Source organism: Schistocerca americana, chromosome 2 (assembly GCF_021461395.2).
Source record: "Schistocerca americana isolate TAMUIC-IGC-003095 chromosome 2, iqSchAmer2.1, whole genome shotgun sequence".
Classification (NCBI taxonomy): Eukaryota; Metazoa; Arthropoda; class Insecta; order Orthoptera; family Acrididae; genus Schistocerca; species Schistocerca americana.
Genome location: NC_060120.1, coordinates 713,882,294 through 713,906,689, shown reverse-complemented (window position 1 = coordinate 713,906,689; position 24,396 = coordinate 713,882,294). Strand labels below are relative to the sequence as shown.

The 24,396-nt window shown below is 45.4% G+C and overlaps 1 protein-coding gene across 10 annotated transcripts in view; it reads left to right on the top strand.

Moving 5' to 3' along the window:
* Nucleotides 1-24,396, top strand: part of LOC124593758 (GMP synthase [glutamine-hydrolyzing]) — a 179,963-nt gene that overhangs the window by 61,447 nt on the left and 94,120 nt on the right. For all 10 annotated transcript variants that reach the window (XM_047132103.1, XM_047132102.1, XM_047132104.1 and 7 more), the window contains 2 exons: nucleotides 2,470-2,613; nucleotides 2,712-2,877. In XM_047132103.1, the coding sequence (XP_046988059.1) occupies nucleotides 2,470-2,613; nucleotides 2,712-2,877 (310 nt within the window). The remainder of the gene's footprint in view (nucleotides 1-2,469; nucleotides 2,614-2,711; nucleotides 2,878-24,396) is intronic.

Here is a 24,396-nt window from a genome sequence, read left to right as displayed (position 1 = left end):
AGATAAAGTAATTGTGGCTGAGGGTATAGTTGGTCATGATGACCAGTCTGGTCAAAGTCATCGCCTATCCCATCTAAGGCGCACTGACCTGTGAAAGCAGTCATGTGATCTACAAACTAAGCTGCGACCATTGTGCTGCTTTCTGTACCCAACTGTCTGTCGGCAAGAATGGCCATCGATAAACTGTGGCCATGTGACAGCTGGACAACACAGTTGCTGAACATGCCACCCAACACAATGTGCTTCACCAAAGTAACTGCTTGAAACCTTGCACCATGTGCGTTCTCCGTACCAGCACCATTTTTTCTGAATTGTGTGGATGAGAACTCTCCCTACAATATATTCTATGGTCACATAATTCCCTTGGCCTCGGCCTTCACTAGTCCTTGTCTTTCACCCACCTATCCCCATTCCTGCTCCTACTCCAGCACTCCAGAACCTTCCATTCCACCAGCACACCCACTAGTATTTTCCCTCTCCTCTATTTCTCTTCTTTTTCTGCTCCTCTTCCCTCCCCCTCCCCCTCTTCTCTCAAACCGCCCAACTGCCATACCCTGTTCCGACCATGTCCTTGTATGCTACCAGAAGCAGCATTACGTCCTCTCCCACCCTACCCTGCTGTCCCTCCCCATCTCTCTCCCTGCTCTAGCTTCCTCCTTAACCCCAGGATCCACAGATTGCATCTCCCATCAGGGGCAGTTGCTAGCAGTTCAGCCAGGGATAATTGGCATAGTGCTTAAGTGTGTGAGAGCTGTGCTAGTATGGATTTTGTGTGTGTGTGTGTGTGTGTGTGTGTGTGTGTGTGTGTGTATTTTGTTTGTTTGTTTGGACGCACACACGCGCTACTTTAGGAGAAATGATTTTGGCTGATAGCTCAGATATATAGCAGTATTTTTGCTGTGCCTGTCTGCAGCTTAACATCTCCAGATATGGTGAATTGCAATCCACCCTTTTAATAATCTTGTTGTTATTGCATCCTGAATTTTCCTTTGTTTGTGTTTGCATTTGCCCACCTTTGAGTTTGCCTTCCCTTTCCTTCTCTTTCACTCCCCCTCTCCTTCTCCCCCTCTCCTTCTCCCCCCTCTCCTTCTCCCCCTCTCCTTCTCCCCCTCTCCTTCTCCCCCTCTCCTTCTCCCCCTCTCCTTCTCCCCCTCTCCTTCTCCCCCTCTCCTTCTCCCCCTCTCCTTCTCCCCCTCTCCTTCTCCCCCTCTCCTTCTCCCCCTCTCCTTCTCCCCCTCTCCTTCTCCCCCTCTCCTTCTCCCCTCTCCTTCTCCCCCTCTCCTTCTCCCCCTCTCCTTCTCCCCCTCTCCTTCTCCCCCTTTCCTCCTCCCCCTCTCCTTCTCTCCCTCTCCCCCTCCCCCTCCCCCCCTTCTCCCCCTCTCCTTCTCCCTCCCCCCTCTCTCTCCCTCTCTCCCCCATCTCCCTCTCTCCCCATATCTCCCTCTCCCCCCATCTCCCTCTCCCCCCCATCTCCCTCTCCCCCCATCTCCCTCTCCCCCCATCTCCCTCTCCCCCCCATCTCCCTCTCCCCCCCATCTCCCTCTCCCCCCCATCTCCCTCTCCCCCCCATCTCCCTCTCCCCCCCATCTCCCTCTCCCCCCCATCTCCCTCTCCCCCCATCTCCCCCTCTCCCCCCATCTCCCGCTCTCCCCCCCTTTCCCCCCTCCCCCCTCTTTCCCCCCTCCCCATCTATCCCCTCCCTATCTACCGCCTCCCTATCTACCCCTCTCCCTCTTACCCTCTCCCACTCTCCCCCCGTCGCCCTTCTCCCCCCGTCGCCCTTCTCCCCCCGTCGCCCTTCTCCCCCCGTCGCCCTTCTCCCCCCGTCGCCCTTCTCCCCCCCGTCGCCCTTCTCCCCCCGTCCCCCTTCTCTCCCCCCCGTCCCCCTTCTCTCCCCCCCGTCCCCCTTCTCTCCCCCCCCGTCCCCCTTCTCTCCCCCCCGTCCCCCCTTCTCTCCCCCCCGTCCCCCCTTCTCTCCCCCCCGTCCCCCCTTCTCTCCCCCCCGTCCCCCCTCTCTCCCCCCCATCCCCCCTCTCTCCCCCCGTCCGCCCTCTCTCCCCCCGTCCCCCCTCTCTCCCCCCGTCCCCCCTCTCTTTCCCCCCCCGTCCCCCCTCTCTTTCCCCCCGTCCCCCCTCTCTTTCCCCCCCGTCCCCCCTCTCTTTCCCCCCCGTCCCCCCTCTCTTTCCCCCCGTCCCCCCTCTCTTTCCCCCCGTCCCCCCTCTCTTTCCCACCTGTCCCCCTCTCTCCCCCCCGTTCCCCTCTCTCACTGTCTCTGTCTCTCTCACTGTCTCTGTCTCTCTCTCCTCTCCCCCTCTTCCTCACCATCTTTTTTTGCTTCTTGTGACTCGTTTTCCTACTTATGCACCTCGAATTGTTTGAGTTGTTTGTCTGAATGTACATATTTTTAGTTAGCATGTTTGAATCTGAAACTTCTTCTCATGTTGTTGATTACAATTATCATTATTATAGGTAGATCTCACACCAAATGGAAATGTAATGTTGAAAAATTTTCTGTTTGATATTACGGGTTGTACTGGCAACTACACTCTACAAGGAAGAGAAATAGAATGCATTAAGTACATAAAAGAAACTGTGGGAAACAACAAAGTACTGGTAAGTGTGTGTGTGTGTGTGTGTGTGTGTGTGTGTGTGTGTGTGTGTGTGTGTGTGAAATTATTTAGTGTTAGTAATTGATGCACATCCTTTTACAGTTGTTAGTCAGTGGTGGTGTGGACTCTACAGTATGTGCTGCTCTGCTTCATAAAGCATTGCACGAAGATCAAGTCATTGCTGTTCATATTGATAATGGGTTTATGAGGAAGAATGAAAGCCAGAGAGTTGAGCAGTCGTTAGAAAAACTGGGACTGAGATTGAAAGGTAATCACCACTCATTTTCATACTTGTATTTGTACATCATAATTTATACTGCCTGACAAATTAAGCACCTGGAAGGGAAGGAGGAAATGAAATAAAACTTCATGGCTTGAGAGGGTAGTGATGTTATTGCAGGGATTACAATATGGAGTCAGATTTATAAAGCACATGGCAATATCAGCCCACTTACCAGTGTGACACTGCAACCCATCTGGCTTGGATGCTTGCACTGATTTGGTTGGAAATGATGTCATAAAGCCATTTGATCATCTCCTGAGGCATGTTGACCCACAACTGTTGTAACCGGTCCTTCATGTCCTAGATATTGGTAATGGAGTGAAGTTGATGTCTGAGCTGGTCCCATGTGCTGTGGCGTCAGATCTGAGGACACTGCTGTCCAAGGGAGTACCTTAATGTCACACAGACAGTTGATAGAGAAATATGCAATGTGGAAAAAATGGCACAAAGGTACTTTTACATGAGAGGTAACAAATGAAGATTCAGGACTTCCTTGACTTATTGTTGTACTGTCAGAGTTCCCTCAATCTCTAAGAGCTATGATGTAAATTCCTGCCTAGTTCCTCCTTACGCGATGTCACCTGGAGTAACATTGCTGTGCCTCTCCAGAACATTGGAAGAATAAGACTACTTACCCAGTTATCACTCACGATGATCATCCGTGGTACTATAGAACCGCGCTTCATCACTGAACGCAATGTGACGCCATTCATTGGCAGCCCATGCTTCTGTCATGGCACTAATCTAAAAGCAGCTGTTTGGTGGTGCTAACTGCAGCTTATACATTGGACAGTAATTCCCGAGTTTGACCAAACTACTGCTAGTCTCAGACCAAGGGTGCAGCATTATGCACTACGTGCTTGGTGCACAGTGCAGCAATCCTTCTTTATGGTGGTCAGACGTGGTTGACCAGAATCTGCATGCTCTTATGTCCCATGCAGTCCATCACCATACCATTGTCACCTCCAAATGCCCCACAAATCTGGATATTGTAGATTTGACCAGTTGTCAAAGACACTATTGATAATGCTGCTTCGTACAAGTGGCATCTCCATGTCAGTCACAATGTTCACTTAACATCTCACACTGTTCATGCCAATTACATATAGCCTACCAGGCTTAGTAACAACACTAAACATGAACAGCAGTAATGCAATCTGGTGATTAGTCTACCTGTCACAGAGAATTACAACTCTTAATTGTTTAAATTTCTGTTGGTGATGTGTATATGCACAAAGTTATATGACATCTGACCATATCTTCTGGTTGTTTCACTTTTTCTTTCAGGCATTGAATTAATTGTTTGTTGCAGTTTATCACTTGGAGAAAACTGTGATAATATAGTACTCATGAGTGCTATAGATTGAAGTGCAGTTTTAGAAAGAATTAATTGAAGGCAGCTTGTTTGTTAACAGTATCAAGAGTAGTGGTGTCTAAGCTGACAATGGCGTACATAACTGTTGCAAGACAAGACCTGTATTGTGTGACAGTGATTATAACTACCAAAGATTCAATGAACAGTGGATAATCCAGGATCGAGTAACAGTATTATGAAAGGGTAGATTGCCACTCGTCATATACAGAAGACCTTGTGTCAAAGAAAAGACTGCTGTACATTTAAGCTTTTGGCTTACAGCTATCTCATACATAACCACTGTCTCTGGCACTCGGGAATTTATGAGGAATTGCAAGACATCCTAAACAAGATTAATGGATGACTTTAATGCAAAAGTGGGAACAAAGCTAAAAAATTACTGTTTGTTAGAGAACATCTGTTTTGATATGAGGAACAAGAAGAGACATATGATACTGGAATTTTATGAGGAAAAAACTGAATATACATACTAAATAATTTTTTTTCAGGGGAAAATGTAGGCTGGAAATAGACATGGAAAGAAGCAAGCTGAATTAAAAATGAGACTAGTTACTTGCTGCCAAATAATAAACAATTTATGCTAGATATTTCAGCTTTAAACCGGAACAGGATTTCTAATGGTCACAGACTAGTAAGATGCACAGTAAAACTGGACACTAGGGTAGAAAGAATTAACCTTATTACACACAAATCCAGTTTCATTCATTCAAAAAATTTAAGTATTAAAGAATAAAAAAAAGGCAGAATATAGATAATGGAAGGAGTGTGGGTAACAATTCACTGCTGTGGTATGGTATGATATTGTATAGTATAGCATAGCACAGTGCAGTATCAAGGTATAGCATGGTTGACTGCTAATCAAAACTTAATGAGTCCAGGTTTGATTCCAACTGACTAGATTCTCAATAAAAATCGTCAGCAGTGTTGATCATTGAGATAGGGTTTAAGGAGTAGCCTTCATTCTGCAAATAAAAGATGGCAGAGGAATGGATAAATACTCATGACGGCATCTTGTCATTGAGATGGAAAACTTCCTCCAAAGGTGGAAGAATCAGCAATAATAAACAAGAGGATGCAGGAGGCAATGGCAACAACTGGATCAATAACACATTGTGTATCTACAGGAAATGTGGCTTTAATTGGGAAGGCATCATGATGATCTGCCCATTGGCAAAAGATTGTGCATTAGTGGTCCTTCAGATATCCAGGAGGGCTGCCAAGGAGGTTATGACCATGAGGAAAAGATGGAAAAATTTGTGCCACTGTAACATTGTTGGGGGTGTGGAATGTCAGAAGTGTGAAAAGAAGTGCAGAGGCAGTCTAGATACAGTAGAAATCAGTGAAGAGAAATGGTAAGAAGATCAGAATTTTTGGTCATATAAATATAGGTTGATAGCAGCAGCAGCAGCATAAAATGATACAAGGGTAGGATTCGTTTTGAATGTGAAGCTAAGACAGAGTGGATCACTGTGGAGAGTTTAGTGATAGGATTATTCTCATCAGAACCAACAACAATCCGTTGCAAATAACAATATTTCTGGTATAAATGCCAGAGTCACACATTGTTTAACATGGAGCTCCACTACATAATACTTCTGTGTGTTCACATGCTGACCAACATCATCAATTATGATTGCAGTGGGTACAGGACCATTGGGATTCAGCCGTCGATCAGTGGAAACATGTCAGAACTTTGGGTGAATTACATTTTTGCTACACTAGGTTGCTGGTCATCTCCACATATGTCGTCACCAAGGTGAGTGGACCCCCTGCGGGTTCGGAGGTTAGAATAGGCCCGCGGTATTCCTGCCAGTCGTAAGAGGCGACTAAAAGAAGTCTCAAACGTTTTGGCCTATATATGATGGTCCCCTCTCTGGTTTGACCTCCATCTTTCCAAATTCTTCCGCAGAGCGAGCCAATTAGGGAAGGGCGCCTTACATGGTGCATTTTGTCCATCGTGCATTGAGACCTCTAGCCGGCTTTATCGTCGTCGCATTGCTGTCCCGCTCGTTCTCCATCTCTTGGGCAAGGATACGTTCCTGGGTGCAATTTCCACTATGCACTGTGCAGTGTTGCTTTTTGAGGAGGCGACGACCATGCACTTTATTGCACCTAATATCCAGCATGGTAATCAGTCTGTTGTTGTGGGGCCGCCATGTACCCTGTTGGTTGTAGCCCCCTGTCAACACAGGGATCGCTCTACTGTTGCCTGCGCTGTTAACTCCCCACGTGTGCCAAGGATAGATGCCCATCTCCCAGGGGCATCAGGACTCCCGGCAATGGCCATCCTGCCAGGTGGCCCTTGCTGTGGCTGGATGGCGCTCGTGGGGAGGGCCCTTGGTTGGAGTAGCTGGCATCATGGTGGATGACATGCAATGAAGTGTGGCACATCATCTCTTGCTGGTGGCCAGCCACCAGCAGTCTCTAAGCGTTCGAGGGCTCACTTTAAAGCTAACGTGTATGACCCCAAATGGTTCCCCACTCTGGCCACACCATGGGAGGAACAAAAGGCTATGAATGACAGCGAAACGTATTTGCCCCGGTATCTCATCTGTACCAGAGCTGACGGGGAATCTTTTGCGTCCGTGAAGCCTCAGTTGTTTGTAGAGCATTTAGAGGACAAGTTCGGGGAGGTGGAAGGCTTGTCCAAAATGCGGTCAGGGTCAGTCTTGATAAAAACAGCATCCTCCGCCCAGTCACGAGCCTTGCTCACTTGTAAGAAGCTGGGGGATGTTTCTGTTACTATCACCCCCCATAAAAGCTTAAATATGGTCCAGGGCATTATTTTCCACAGGGATCTTCTTTTACAGTCCAATGACGCGCCAACTTAGAGCGACGAGGTGTCCATTTCGTCCGGCGCGTCCACCGGGATCCGAGGGATCATCAAGTTGCCACCAGTGCCTTCATCTTGGCCGTCGAGAGTGACACATTATCTGAGAAGGTCAAGGTGATGGTCTACAGCTGTCATGTCAAGCCATATATCCCTCTCCCGATGCGGTGCTTCAAGTGTTGGAAGTTCGGCCTTATGTCCTCCCGCTGTGCTTCCAGCCTCATATGTCGCAATTGTGGTCGTCCATCCCATCCTGATACTCCATGTGCCCCGCCTCCCATCTGTGTCAACTGCGGAGAGCAGTTGCCGGACTGTAAGATTCTACAGAAGGAACGGAAAATAATGGAATACAAGACCCTGGACCGACTGACCTACACTGAGGCTAAGCGGAAATTTGAATGACTTCATCCAGTACGCATGACTTCATCTTATGCCACCACTGTCACTCCTGCTACAGTTCCCATAGCAGCACCACATACCAACAGGTCTCAGAGCCAGAGGACCACACCTGCTGCCTTGATGCTGGGGACCACTTCTCTCTCTGTTGCTCCTGCACCACCTACCTCGGGAGCAGCACCCCATCAACCACCGGGGACACCAGTCCCCACTTCTAAGTCGGAGAAGCATAAGTCTTCTTCGTCCTCTCTCGCTAGGAAGGGATCCCTTGGGTCACTCGCTTGCCAGATTCCTACCAGCGGCACAGCAGACACCCACCAGTGGCTGAAGAAGCCACAGGTCGCTGGTGGTCGAGCTTCACGATCCTCTTTGGTCCTGGAGACTGACTCAAAAAAGCCCTCCCAGCAAGGGCAACCAAAGGAACAGCGCGAGAAAGCGAAATTGAAGACCCCTAAGACCAAGGCACCTGCGGTGGCACCTACTCCACTGCTACCTACAAGCTCTGTGTCTGAGGATGAGGTGGAGATCCTTGCGTCCGCCGAGGACCTCGATCTCGCCGGTCTCTCGGACATGATGGATGTCACTCCTGTCGGCACTCAATTAGTGGCAGCAGGTGACCCAGCAACATAATTTGCCTCCTCAGTCCCTTCATGCCTTTCTCGGCCATGGACAATATCATCCTCCAGTGGAACTGCCGCGGTTTCTTCCACCATCTTGCTCAGCTCCGACAACTTCTCAGCCTTCACCCTTTCTTCTGCATTGCTTTTCAAAAAACTTGGTTTCCAGCGATGCGAACCCCCGCCCTATGTGGCTATCGGGGTTGTTATAAGAACCGGGCAACTTATGAGAGGGTACCTGGTGGCGTCTGCATCTACGTCCTTCACTCTCTTCACAGTGAGTCTGTCCCTCTACCACCTTTAGAGTCTGTCACTGTTCGGGTGTGGACGCCTCAGGCTGTTACTGTCTGCAGTCCGTATCTTCCACCAGATGGTGATGTCCCGCAGCATGTCCTGGCTGCGGTGATAGCCCAATTGCCACCACCTTTTCTGTTACTGGTCAACTTCAAAGCCCATAACCCTCTGTGGGGTGGATCAGTGGCAACGGACAGAGGCAGCACCGTTGAGCGTGTATTGGCACAGCTCGACCTTTCCGTTTTAAATGATGGTGCCTTCACGCATTTCAGTGTGACCCATGGCACGTACTCAGCCATCGACTTTTCGATCTGCAGCCCTGGTCTCTTACCGTCTGTCCAATGGAGTGTGCATGACGACTTGTATAGTAGTGACCACTTTCCAATCTTTCTGTCACTGCCACAGCGTCACTCTTCTGGGCGCCCCTGCAGATGGGCTATGAATAAAGCTGACTGGGACTTGTCCTCCTCCATTGTCACTATTGAGCCTATTTCCAATGAAGCCATTGATGCGGTGGTTGACTCTGTCACCACCGGCATCGTTACTGCTGCAGAATCTGCCGTTCCCCATTCTTCTGGGTACCCTCGGCGGAGGACTGTGCCTTGGTGGTTGCCTGAGATCGCTGAGGCGATTAAAGAATGCCGGCGGGTGCTCCAGTGACACAAGCGACAGCCCCCATTAGAACACCTCATCGCCTTTAAATAGCTGCGTGCGCGGGCCTGCCGCATCATTCGCCAACACAGGCAGGAGTGCTGGGAAAGGTGTGTCTCAACCATTGGCCTCCATATCTCTCCATCGCAGGTTTGGGCCAAGATTAGGTGCTTCTATGGCTATAGGACCCCTGTCAGCATCCCTGCGCTCTCACTGAATGGAGAAGTTTGTACTGACTCCGACATAATTGCAAACTGCGTGGCAGAGAATTTTGCTCTGAGTTCCGCTTCTGGAAATTACCCACTGGCCTTCCGCTCCCTGAAAGAGCGGTTGGAACGTCGGAGCCTTTCCTTTCACACACGCCAACCTGAAACCTACAATGTTCCATTCAGTGAGTGGGAATTCGAAAGTGCCCTAGCCGCTTGCCCTGATATGGCTCCCTGGCCAGATAACATCCACTGTCAGATGCTCAAACACATCTTGGCAGACTGCCAGCGATGCCTCCTAGACCTTTACAACCATATCTGGGTCGAGGGTGAGTTCCCTCCGCAATGGCAGGAAAGCATCATAATCCTCATTTTGAAACCTGGCAAGAACCCACTGGAGGTGGACAGCTACCACCCCATTAGCCTCACCAACGTTCTTTGCAAGTTGCTCGAATGCATGGTGAGCCGGCGGCTGAGTTGGGTACTTGAGTCTCGGGGCCTTCTGGCTCTGTCTCAGGGTGGGTTCCGTAAGGGCCGCTCTGCCGCCGATCATCTGGTGAGTCTGGAGTCTGACATCCGTACAGCCTTTGCCCGCCGTCAGCACGTTGTCGCTGTCTTTTTTGACATGCGGAAGGCATACGATACGACATGGCGACATCACATCCTCTCTACGCTTCATGGCTGGGGTCTTCGGGGTCCGCTGCCGATTTTCGTATGAAATTTTCTGTCGCATTGTATCTTCTGCGTGCAAGTTGTGGCCACCTATAGTTCCACCCAAGTTCAGGAGAACGGGGTACTGCAGGGATCTGTTTTAAGTGTCTGCCTGTTTTTAATTGCAATTAATGGGCTCGCTGCGGCGGTGGGAACGTCTGTCTCAGTGTCCTTGTATGCTGACAACTTCTGCCTCTACTACAGCTCTATTGGAATTGCAGCTGCTGAATGTCAGCTGCAGGGCGCTATCCGCAAGGCGCAGTCTTTGGCTGTTTTTGGCTGCCAAGACCTGCGTTATGCATTTCTGCCGGTGATGCACTGTTCACCCTGAGCCAAGGCTTTATCTTGCCAGCGAACCTCTTGCTGTGGTGGAGACCCATCGGTTTTTGGGTGTGGTTTTTGATTACCGATTGACTTGGCTCCCTCACATTTGGCAGCTTAAACAGATTTGTTGGTGACATCTTAATGCTCTGCGTTGCTTGAGCCACACCAGCTGGGGAGCCGACCAGTCTACCCTCTAATGGCTCTACCAGGCGTTAATTCAGTCCCGTCTGGATTATCGGAGCCTGGCTTATGGTTCAGCATCCCCTTCTGTGTTGCGGGTGCTGGACCCCATCCTTCACAGCGGGATCAGACTTGCCACTGGAGCTTTCCGGACCAGCCCTGTGAACAGCATACTTGTGGAGGCAGGTGTCCCTCCACTGCGGTTACGGCACCAACGTTTACTGGCCGCTTATGCTACACACGTTTGTAGCTTGCCTGAGCATCCCAACTATCATCTCCTGTTCCCTCAGTCTGTCGTCCATCTCCCAGAACGTCGGCCCCGTTCGGGTTGTACAATTGCAGTTCGTGTCGGAGAGCTTCTCTCCAGGCTTGGGGTTTTCCCTCTTCCACCTCTTTTCCGGGCCCCTCTGCGTACACCCCTGTGGTGTATGCCCTGCCCATGCCTTCGGCTCAAATTGGCACAGGGCCAGAAGGACTCGGTCCCTCTTGAGGCCTTCTGCCGCCACTTTCTTTCCATCCTTGCCACGTATCAGGGCTCTGGTGTTGTCTACACTGACGGTTCGATGGTTGCTGGTTGTGCCGGTTATGCTCTCACTCTAGGGGACCATTACGAACAACACTCATTGCCGGCTGGCTGCAGCGTTTTCACTGCTGAGCTGGTCGCCATCTCTCATGCCCTAGAGTATATCCGCTCCTGCTCAGGTGAGTCCTTCGTTATCTGTAGTGACTCCCTGAGCGGTTTACGAGCTATCGACCAGTGTTTCCCTTGCTCTCGTCTGGTGATGGCTGTCCAGGAGTCCCTCCATACTCTTGTCCGTTGCGGCCGCTCTGTGGTCTTTGTGGGAACCCCTGGTCGTGTCGGCATCCCGGGCAAGGAACGTGTTGACATGCTGGCCGAACAGGCTGTCAGTGCACCAGCCTTATCGATTGGGCTTTCGGAGAGTGACCTCAGGGCAGTTTTGTGGCAGAATGTACTTCCCACCTGAGGGTGAAGAATGACGCACCCTGCCTTCACCACACAAACTTTGGGTCATCAAGGAGGCTACCGGTGCGTGGCGGTCCTCCTTGTGGGTCTCTTGCAAGGAGTCTGTTGTCGTCTGCCGGCTGCGCGTTGAGCACACCCGGATGACACACGGCCACTTATTGCGCTGTGAGGACCTACCTCTGAGTCGCTGCGGATCTGTTTTGACAGTGGTCCACATTTTGTTGGAGTGTCCCCTTTTAGTTGTGCTCAGGCAGACGTTTGCGCTGCTTGGTATGCTCCCTACCCTTTTAACAGATGACACTGCCATGGCAGGCTTAGTTTTGCATTTTATTCGGGCAGGGTTTCTTTATCACGTTATATGAGTGTTTGTCATTTTTTTTGTTTTGAGTCTGTCCTTTGGCCTACAATTTTAGACTCCCCCCCCCCCCCCCCCCCTTTTTTTTTTTAAAGGCAGTTGGCTTTTCCTTTTTTGTCTCTATGGTCGGCCAAACACTGTCTCACGTCACACTCTGTGTTATTTTAATTCCTTTTGTCTGGTCTCTGTTTGCGTCTTTCTTGTCCTGTGTCGTCTGTTGTCATATCCATTGTTTGTTTTTATTCTGTGTGGGTGTTTGAAGTTTTGGAAAAAGGAACCGATGTCCGTAGCAGTCTGGTCCTTCAATCCCACAAACCAACCAACCAACCAAGGTGAGTGGCAGCTTGAAACGTGGAGCACGCCACGGCCGCAGGCTGCTGGGAATGGTTTTATGTTATGGGAGACATTCTTCTGCACTTGCATGGGACCTGTGACGGTAATCGAAGACACGCTGAAACTGTGAACCAACTGCATCCCTTTATGCTTGATGCGTTCCCCAATGGTGATGTCATTCTTCAGCAGTATAATTGTCCATGTCTTGTAGACAGAACCGTCCTACAGTGGTTTGAGGAGCATTATAGTGAACACACATTGAGGTCTTGGCATAAAAATCCACCTGATGTAAATCCTATTGGGTCACTGTTGGGCGCCATCATCATGTATGCTAATCAGTGGCCTGGTATTTATGTGAATTGCATGACCTGTGCTTCGACGTCTAATGCCACATCCCTGCATTAACCTACCAACAAACTGTTGGATCCCTGATATGCAGAATCAGGGGTGTATTTCGTTCCAAAGACAGACAAACAAGCTATTAAGCAGGTGGTCATCATGTTTTGGCTCCTTAGTATATGTAATAGTTGTATATTGTAAGTTTTACAATGCTGCAGATACTGTGGTAATGGACACAAAGCAGTTAATTTGAACAGTGATAGAAAGTATTAAAAGGGCAGTTGGAGAAGCATTACAGACAAACAAATGTAGGTACAAGGAAAGTAACTACAAAGAAATCTTGGATAACAGGAGAAATATATCAACTGATTGAGGAAAGAAGAAAATACACCTTCAGGAAAAGAAACACACACAGCAAGCTAAGTCACATAAGAATGAGTTTAATAGGAAGCGAAGGGGATTTAAAGCAAATGGTTGCAAAAAAAACCATCAGGTAAACAGGAAGAACATGCTTCATTGTAACCTAAATTTGACTATATTGCCCAGTACAAAGATGTGTCTTTTTTTGCTTTATGAATAGTACAGTTCCTCAAGATTGTAGTTGGAAAAAAATTGCTTTGAAAGGATAAGAGCTCTGATTATTTTATTTCGTTTGACTTTTTGCAAGTAGCACACTTCCTGACAATGCCTAGACACAACCATTCTTGTGTTAACAGTTAAATGTATTCCACTTTCACATTTGCCTTTGCTGTATTGCTTTCTGAATTAATCGTATATGTTATAACTGACCATGTAGCCTTTTTATAACTGTTCAAATAATGCTGAACCTTAGCCTCCTTTGTCACCTGCCTCCATTTTTTTCTCTTTGTCACTTTCCTTCTCCAATTCCTGACGCCCATTGCTTTGAGGTGCTCTTATTGATCTGTAAGCCACCTTTTCCTCAATACGACTATCGTATTATCCATTTTCCTTCTTGTTAACCTTTTTCTTTGCCTTGTCATTATCCTGTAATTTATATGTGCTAGTGTGTGATATCTGCAACAATTCCATTTTAGGAGGTGGAGTTGTTAGCCCCATCCCCAATCCCAACCTGGAGGACCAGGATTTTCCCAGGGTTTTACTACTTTGGAAAGTTGGCTTTCCTTTGCCTTAGAGACCCCCCCCCCCCCTCTTCCAATGCATTATGAGACACACAATTCCTTTGACTGCTCTGTTGAAGCCTGTCTGTTTTGTGTGACCCTGCCAGCAGCTATGCTACCCTACTGTCAGCATCGCCCTAGACTTCACTGGAGCATGCAAACCCTCTTGCCTGGCACTGAAGGTGCCTTCTATAAGTCTGTGTCTCATGGGAGGGTTACTACATCATACCACTATCAATAGTAGTGCCCCATTACAGGTTTTCTTTTTAAATGCCAAAAGTTTTTTGAAATCCCAAAAAGAAACCAGAAAACTCGCCAAAAGTTCTTGGTCCAACAACAGGATCCCCAGAAAAATAAATAACTGAACTTTAACAAACAACCCAGCAATGGCGCCCTCCTTGTAAGTCATCAAAACTGTAATACAAGAAAAATATGTGTACTCTGCATTTTCTTAGCCCTATTTTTGAGGGTATGTTCTGTTTACCATTTTGTAATATATACCTGTTTACGATTTTGTAATATATACGATGTGTAGATGTGTGACACACAAGAAATTTATCTGGTTCTATATTTACGAGGGCAGTTCAATAAGTAATGCAACACATTTTTTTTCTGAAACAGGGGTTGTTTTATTCAGCATTGAAATACATCAGGTTATTCCCCAATCTTTTAGCTACACAACACTATTTTTCAACGTAATCTCCATTCAATGCTACGGCCTTACGCCACCTTGAAATGAGGGCCTGTATGCCTGCACGGTTCCATTCCACTGGTCGATGTCGGAGCCAACGTCGTACTGCATCAATAACTTCTTCATCATCCGCGTAGTGCCTCCCACGGATTGCGTCCTTCATTGGGCCAAACATACGGAAATCCGACGGTGCGAGATCGGGGCTGTAGGGTGCATGAGGAAGAACAGTCCACTGAAGTTTTGTGAGCTCCTCTCGGGTGTGAAGACTTGTGTGAGGTCTTGCGTTGTCATGGAGAAGGAGAAGTTCGTTCAGATTTTTGTGCCTACGAACACGCTGAAGTCGTTTCTTCAATTTCTGAAGAGTAGCACAATACACTTCAGAGTTGATCGTTTGACCATGGGGAAGGACATCGAACAGAATAGCCCCTTAAGCGTCCCAGAAGACTGTAACCATGACTTTACCGGCTGAGGGTATGGCTTTAAACTTTTTCTTGGTAGGGGAGTGGGTGTGGCGCCACTCCATTGATTGCCGTTTTGTTTCAGGTTCGAAGTGATGAACCCATGTTTCATCGCCTGTAACAATCTTTGACAAGAAATTGCCACCCTCAGCCACATGACGAGCAAGCAATTCTGCACAGATGGTTCTCCTTTGCTCTTTATGGTGTTCGGTTAGACAACGAGGGACCCAGCGGGAACAAACCTTTGAATATCCCAACTGGTGAACAATTGTGACAGCACTATCAACAGAGATGTCAAGTTGAGCACTGAGATGTTTGATGGTGATCTGTCGATCATCTCGAACGAGTGTGTTCGCACGCTCCGCCATTGCAGGAGTCACAGCTGTGCATGGCCGGCCCGCACGCGGGAGATCAGACAGTCTTGCTTGACCTTGCGGCGATGATGACACACGCTTTGCCCAACGACTCACCGTGCTTTTGTCCACTGCCAGATCACCGTAGACATTCTGCAAGCGCCTATGAATATCTGAGGTGCCCTGGTTTTCCGCCAAAAGAAACTCTATCACTGCCCGTTGTTTGCAACGCACATCTGTTACAGACGCCATTTTAACAGCTCCGTACAGCACTGCCACCTGTCGGAAGTCAATGAAACTATACGAGACGAAGCGGGAATGTTTGAAAATATTCCACAAGAAATTTCCGGTTTTTTCAACCAAAATTGGCCGAGAAAAAAAATGTGTTGCATTACTTATTGAACTGGCCTCGTAAACTAAACAATAATAAAATGTTGAAACTACCTCTCTTGTTAATTTTCTTTTAGTATTTTGGAGCAGTTTAAAAGCGAAACATTACATTTCATCAAACTGGAAGCTAATTAATTATCAATAGTTCACCTAACATAGTAAAATATTCTTCCTGTTTTGAAAATGAAATCAATTTATTTGTACGTCAAGGGATAAAATAGAAAACAAAGTACAAGACAAATTTACTATCCTAGCTCAGTACATCTACTCAAAGAGATGAAAAATTCTACTGTTGATTGCTACATCTAATGGCACACAAGCAAAAGTGAAAATATGTACCTGATGAATAAACTATATAAGTAATGTAAGACAGACAAAAAAAAGCATTCATAGTTAGTAAACCTTGTAAGATTAGTCTCCTGAAATAAAACACTGTTTTTCGTGGCCACACAGTATTTTAAACCAAACACACACACACACACACACACACACACACACACACACACAGTGACAGATGTGCCTAACAGATGTTGATCGGCTACCTTTTGAGATAACTTGGGCTAGTGTGCGTTGGTTTGGGTGCTCCACTGCAGCATGGCAAGCAGGCTCCCAGCAGTCAGCTTTATGGTCAGTTGTGCAAGTGATGTAGATGACACATGGAAAGTGAAACAGGACGTCTGTGCATTGGTTCTCTGTGGCCCTACTAGTATCAACCTCGTTGAAGCATACCTCCAGCTCCACCATCACTAGCAGCGAATGTGGCAAAGTGGAGGGGGAACTGTGTAGGCCCACTCTTTTGCTGCTGTAGCAAACAGCAGAACAGTTAGGCATCTGTATGTGCAACAAAGAACTAAGTAAGTGCAGTTTGTAATGCTCCTATAATCTTCATTACTGTAAGCTTAAGTATTGCAGTGCCAAATACCAATGGGGGGGGGGGGGGGGGGGGGGGGGACGTCCATTGTGCACGAAAGTGTCTACGTTGGTGAAAGCACTACACATCCAGTATACTAATAAAAACACTAAAAGCTATATAAATAACTGTTCTTAAAATTGATAGTTCCTTTCCTTTTTTGGGCTGTATTCAGTCTTCTTGCTGGTCTATATTGTCCTCAACTATCATTGTAGACATCATCACTGTCTTCCTCTGTCTCTTTTTTCCACTGTACCTTATTATAAAAAGGATAGATTACTACTTACCGTTAGTATTTGTATGGAATGTAACCATGTATGGAAGTGAAACATGGATGATAACTAGTTTAGACAAGAAGAGAATAGAAGCTTTTGAAATATGGTGCTACAGAAGAATGCTGAAGATAAGATGGGTAGATCCTGTAACTAATGAGGAGGTACCGAATACACTTGGGGAGAAGAAGAATTTGTGGCACAACTTGACTAGAAGGGATCAGTTGGTAGGACATGTTCTGAGGCATCAAGAGATCACCAATTTAGTATTGGAGCGTGGAGGGTAAAAATCGTAGAGGGAGACCAAGAGATGAATACACTAAGCAGATTCAGAAGGATGTAGGTTGCAATAATTACTTAGAGATGAAGAAGCTTGTGCAGGGTAGAGTAGCATGGAGGGCTACGTCAAACCAGTCTTTGGAGTGAAGACCACAACAACAACAACAACAACAACAACATAACCACTTACCATATAGTAGAGATGTTGAGTTGCAGATACAAAAAGAGCGTACGTTAAACAAGTAAGCGTTCGTCTGACGAAGATGAGGTGGGGAGAGTATAGGACGGCTAGGTGCAGTTGGGAGATTTGACAGAGTGTGGGAGTGTGGGGAGTGTGAGAAAGAGAGAAGTAAAATGACTTTGGGTGCAGTGGTGGAATAGAAGGCTGTGTAGTGCTGGAATAGAAGGGGATAGGTGACTGAAAACAGTGAGCAACAAAGATTGAGGCCCGGTGGGTTACAGGAATGTAGGGAGAGTTCCCACTTGCGTGATTCAAAAAAATTGATGTTGGTAAATAGAATCCAGATGGCACAGTGTGTGAAGCAGTCACTGAAATTAAGAATGGTATGTTGGACAGCAAGCTCAGCAGCTGGATGCCCAATACAAAGTTTTTCATTTCAATGACTACTTCACAACCCTTTGTCATTTGGCTTCTTCCTACCAACACCAGTTTTTCAGAATTGCGCAGGTGGGAACTCTCCCTGTAATATATTTCATGTCCCTGGAACCCTCTTGGCAGCAAGCTGACTGTTCTTCACCCACGTATTCTTCCCCTTCCTTGTTCCCACTCCAGCATTACACAGTTTTCCCCCCCCCCCTCCCCCCTCTCCTCCCTGCCCTGTCTGTGTGTGCCTAATTTCAACAGTATTGTAAGGATGATGGAATTTCTTAATATTGTGGTTACTGTACCCTGTGGAATTGTGATATATTATTGGTTACATCCTCAAAATTGCCTATTAACTAATCCCATTTTCCATTTCTGTTATGGCAGAACACCCAACATGTGCAATTTTTGTCTTTCCTCGGGTGCGAGGTGGGTCTTTAACGTGAAATAAACCTCTGTTACAGTCTCTGGCCATTTCTTGCATGCAAACTGACTTCTGTTGTCACTCATAACTTGGTTCAGCTTATATATTTTCAAAATAGTCTCTTTCCATTTTTCAGTTACTTTACTGCCAGTGGCATTTTTCATTGGGAGCATTTTTACATATTTCAAGAAAAGCTTGATAGTTTAAAAAATGTGGGTTGCTCTTCCTGTTGACCTAACTAAAGGAACTAGTAGATAGACTGCTACTGTCCCTTTAAACCATTTCGTCAGCACAGGGTGCATGAAACCTTAGTACTTAGTGCCAGTAGTCTTGTTTTTCTGGCAAATTTTACACGTTGTCAATAAATGTCATATCTTCTTTGTTATATTGAAAAATAAACAATTCTGTCTATTTTTCCCCATACTTCCGGGTCCAAAGAGTTGGTATCTAAAATGTGTGTACCATACGCGATCATCTATTTTGTGTTCTGGTATGCACAATTTCCACTACACTTTGTCTGTAGTCATTCTGTGGTACCATGCCCTTTCATACACTAAGTAACAGGTTCAGATTTTCTCTTCCCCACCTGTACTTCGTTTCAGCAATTCACCTATTCCCATATGCACCAGTGTTTTATTTGTGGTGTATGTCCTTTTTGTTCCTTAGTATTCTGTCTTCCGGTGTCGGTAGTTGTGCTTTTGCCTTTTCAGGCCCACCGGTAAGTGCAAGTGTGCATTAGCAACCAAATACTGTTCTGCTGGAACATACTTTACTTCAAAATCGAATTCTTGTAGAGCTAAAGCCAGTCTTGCTAATCTACCATGTCGTAGTTAACTTGTTAATAGGAATGGCAAAGCCCAGTGATCCATTACCACTGCAGATTATCAACCATGTAGATAAAAGTGAAATTTTAGGAATTCATATAGGGTTGCCAGTGCTTGATACAGATGCAATCCCACATCATTATCATATCCATCACAGGATAATTAGATTTTCTTGGTATGTGGGTGGGACAATATCAGCATTTCGATAAATGATATTTTAATCCTCTATCCTTTCTGTGACTACACTCTATTTTTCTTAAGTAGGTTGTGCAAGTATTTCTTGTATACTACCCAGCTGCCTTTGATTTAGCGATAGGAGCTGCAAAAGCCATAAAGCCCTTAAGTTTTTTCTTGCAACTAGATGTTGGAAAACCATGAACTGCCCACTTTCACACCTTCTGGCCTAATTACGTGCCCCAAGCATTTTGTTTCTTGCCTTTCAAACTAATTTTCTGGACTTCAGTTTAACTTCTGCGGAAATGAAAGAAACAATGAGCAGAGGTCATGCCGATCTCCATTAAAAAAAAAAAGTGTGAAACAAAAATTCCAGTTTATATTTTATTCCCCCTCGTATATCATTCATCTACCCAAAAATCAGAGTGCTATGATACAATTCTGTAAAATTTGTTGAAATTTTTGAAAATGCGGTCAGATCCTATGTTGCAAAAATTTTATGAAATTAGTATTTTTTTGTTTAGGGTGATTGAATGTATTGATTTTATATGGTATTGGCCGTATAGCTATAAGTCAAAATCCTCATTGTTCATCTCATTTACAACATAAGTGATTTTGATCTTATTTTCCACAAAAATTGAGTATGAAAGAAATTGGGTGTGGTTTGCGACTTGGATTGATTTTACCACAGTTACAGATGAATTTGTCTTATTGCTAATTGTTTACTCAAGACTGCTGTCGATATTCTGTTGTACTTTTTTTTGATCTACAGTGATCGGTGTATCTGCTTTTCCTATCACATCATTTACCTGTAGAACTACTACTTCCTGATTTTCAGATGTACTTCCATTCTCAGCTACTTTTTTGGCATATCTTTCCATGTCTAGTTGTACCTTACATATACACACATTATATGAGCCATTGACTTCAGTAACCTTTTGTCTCATGGCTGTGTTTTTCTTTTCTGTTTCCTGTTTCTGCCTGAGCTCCGTGATTACCAATTGTTGATTTTCTTGAAAGTTTCCAATTAACTTCTCTTTATTTCTTCAAATAGTTAAAATTCTGGTGTGGTTTTTTTGTGACTCTCCTTTACTTGTGTTATAATGCCCTCCTTTAATTCCTATGGTTTTCTCTTTACTGTCCTCTGTGATTTCGTTTGCTGAATTCAGTAGTGCCATCATATTCAACTGACTTATACCAGGAGGTGGTTGACGCTGGGCTCTGCTACTAAGTGGGGTCCCCTCTAGATTTTGCTCACTCCAACTTCTGTAAATTTCATGTCTACAGATGCTCTCTTAGTCACATCCTCAAAATGGTATCTTTGAATCCCGCACTATTGCATTCTCCCCCTATTTACTGAACTGAACTCCCACAATATTATCTAGGGATATATGCTCTTTTACCTATGACTTAATTAATTAATAAGAAAGGACTAGGATAATTCATAGATGTTGTTTATGACTTGAAACCAATGCAGCTTTCGGGCTTTGCGGTCGACCACAAGTTACCTGATTCGTTTGGAGTGCGCAGTGCTTTTGTGCATCGCCAACATCTGATTGCTGTGTTCCTTGACCTACGGAAGGCATTCAATACTACCTGGTGACATCACATCCTCTCTACACTGCATGAGTGGGGTTTTCGGGGCAGTTTATCTATTTTTATCCAGAAATTCCTATCTCTTCAGTTTTTTTGGATGCGGATAGTTGCAACTCTCAACAACCACTTTGTACAGGAAACTGGAGTCCCTCAGGTATTGGTTCTGAGTGTAACGCTGTTTGTTATTGCCGTCAATGGTTTCGTAAATGCAGTGGTTCCCACAGTCTCTCTGTCATGGTACGTGGATGATCTCTGCCTGTATTATGCCTCTTCATCACTGCACAATGCTGAATGCCAGCTTCAGGAGGTTGTCTGGAGAGTCTGTGACTGGGCCTTGAACCATGGCTATCAATTTTCCTCTGCAAAATCACAAGTTATGCGTTTTTTGTCTACTCCGAACTTCGCACCTGCACTCAGACATTTATCTTGGTGGCCAGTTACTTGAAGTCAATGACACTTTCCAGTTTTTCGGTATTTTATTTGACCACAAGCTAACTTGCCTGCTGCATGTCCAATTGGCTCACGGTAGCTTACATGAAGAAGCTAAATGCTCTCCATTTTCTTAGCCACTCCTCATGGGGCGTGAACCGCATAGTTTTTCTGAGATTTTACTGAGGGCTTATTTTATCCTGCTTTGACTATAGATGTGTTGCCTATGTGTTGGCAGCACCGTCCATACTGAGCGTGCTGGACTCTGTTCGTCGCATTGGTGTGCGGTTGCCGATGGGGACCTCGGCTCTGTTGACAGCCTTCTGGCGTAATCCTGTGTCTCCCTGCTGCGGGTTAGATGACGGCAGCTTCCGGCAAGTTACCCAGTCACAGTATGTTAAATGCGTACCCACCTACGTCGCTCAACACTTCCACAACAAGCAGTTCAGACTGTTTGCGCATTGCCCAGAACTGGGAAGACCAGCTAGGGTCTGACTCGATTTTCTACTGAAGGACCTCCAACAGGCTCTGTTAGTCTGTGTTCCTGGAGTTCCCTCTCGACATCCCCTATGGGCTGTACCATGCATGTCGTGTCACAAGGATGGACCTTTCTTGTGGCCCCAAAAAGGAGGCTTATCCTATCCTTCTCTGACACCTGTTTCTTTCAATCCTTTGTGATTGCTTTTATTCAATATGCATCTACACAGATGGGTCGAAAGTCAGCGACAGAGTCTGTTACGCTTTTGCACATTCAAGGGGACATGAGAAGCACTCTCTGCCAAGTGCCTGCAGTTAATACATTGCAGAGTTGGTTGCCATCTCTCAGGCTTTGCGGTATGTCAAATCCCAGGCCATGATGAACTTTCTGATCTGTAGTGATTCTAGGAGTCACTTAAAAGGTATAGCCCTGTGCTATACCAAAAATCTTTTTGTCACAAAAGTCCAGGATCTATTGGCTGACCTCTACAGCTCTGGACACTGAGCCATATAGGCATTCCAGTAAATGAACTCGCCAACCGACTAGCTAAAGATGCAACTACAGTAGATCAAATTGACTTTGGGATACTGGCCCCAGACTTATGATTACAACTCTGGTGCAATATTTTGAGTCTCTGGACATTGGTGTGGCGTGCTACTATGACCCAAAAAAAGTTGAGAGCACTTAAAGGGTCATACATCTTTGCAGGCCTCTTGTTGAGTGTGCCCTACTGGCACACTCTCAGCTTGCCTACCTCACTACCTCAGGTGCTTGCGGATGATGTGTAAGAGCCACTACCAAAGCACTGGATTTCCTGAGGGAGAGCAGACTTTACCCTAACCTATAATACTCTTCCACTTCCATTGTTACGGGTGATTGTTAGGGTGAGAGCCTCCCCATGTGGCAGATACCCACCAAGCAACTACAGGTTCCTTTCTTCCCCTCTCACCTTGTCATGCTTTTAGCCCCCCCCCCCCCTCCGTTTATGGCAGATGCTGCCTAATTTATCTCTTTTTTTCTTTTACCTATTGTGGTACAACTACTGTCACACCCTTTTAAATCCTTTGACATGCCTGTATTGTTTGAGCTGCTTAGTCTCCATTGTTTTCACTATTTACATTATGACATAATAAGGAGGGACTGACGACCCCATTGTTTAGTCCCTTAAATGCATAATAATAATAATAATAACAATAATAATAACAATAACAACCCTAGAAGGAAAACAAAGACAGAGGATGAGATGGTCAGATGAAGTTAATAGACACCTCATGTTCTGTTATTACCAAGCAACAAACCTAGGAACCAACACAACTGGATACAGATCACAAGTATACACAACATTTATTACCAGATACCCGGAATTAAAATTTTTAACAGAACAACGACTAGCTGATCAGATCCGTGTAATAATAAAAAATAACAGGATACCCCAGTCAGAATTAGAAAACATCAAACAACAAGTACAACAAATACTGGAACAAAATAATGTGCAATCAGAAGAAGAAGAAAATACAGTAATGGACTCAAACATCCCAGAGCAAACAAACAAAGACCAACACGCATCAATTAAACAATCAGAGGAAAACGAAATCTTAAGACAGCCACCAGAACAAGCACAAATAGAACACGAAGAGACACACGTGTTAGATATAGAAGAGAAATTTCAGCTGACGTGTATAGAATACAAAGACACAAATACAGACATCAGACCATTCTTGCATAGACCGCCAAATAACCTACAAGTCGAAACAACAATAAAAACTATCAACACAATCATACACAACAAAATAAATGAAAATACAACTATGGAAGAGTTACAACTACTGGTTTATATAGGAGCACTCACTACACTAAATATACACACTAGGCAGAGATCAGAACAAACCAACACACAGAAGAAACCCACAAAACCAGCATGGCAACACAGGCTACAGATCAGAATAGAAAAACTGAGAAAAGACATCGGACAGCTAACACAATTTATAAGAAATGAAATATCAGACAAAAAACGAAAAAGGTTAGGTAAAATCTCACAACAAGAAGCAATAGAGCAATTAGATGAAAAGAAGCAGAAATTACAAGCATTGGCCAAACGACTTAGAAGGTACAAAAAAAGTGAAAATAGAAGGAAACAAAACCAAACATTCAACACAAACCAAAAGAGATTTTACCAAACAATAGATAACACACACATTAAAATAGACAATCCACCAAACATAACAGACATGGAACACTTCTGGAGCAACATATGGTCAAACCTGGTACAACATAACAGGCATGCACGGTGGATACAAGCAGAAACAGACACAAACAAGATGATACCACAAATGTCTGAAGTGATAATTTTGCAACATGAAGTCACCCGATCAATTAATTTTACACACAATTGGAAAGCCCCTGGAAATGATAAAATAGCAAATTTCTGGCTAAAGAAGTTCACCTCAACACATTCACATCTAACTAAATTATTTAACAGTTACATTGCAGACCCATACACATTCCCTGATACACTTGCACATGGAATAACCTATCTGAAACCTAAAGATCAAGCAGACACAACAAACCCAGCTAAATATCGCCCCATAACATGCCTACCAACAATCTACAAAATATTAACTTCAGTCATTACACAGAAATTAATGACACATACAACACAGAACAAAATTATAAATGAAGAACAAAAAGGCTGCTGCAAAGGAGCACGAGGATGTAAAGAGCAACTGATAATAGATACAGAGGTGACATATCAAGCTAAAACTAAACAAAGGTCGCTACACTACGCATACATTGATTACCAAAAAGCCTTTGATAGTGTACCCCACTCATGGTTACTACAGATATTGGAAATATACAAAGTAGATCCTAAATTGATACAGTTTCTAAA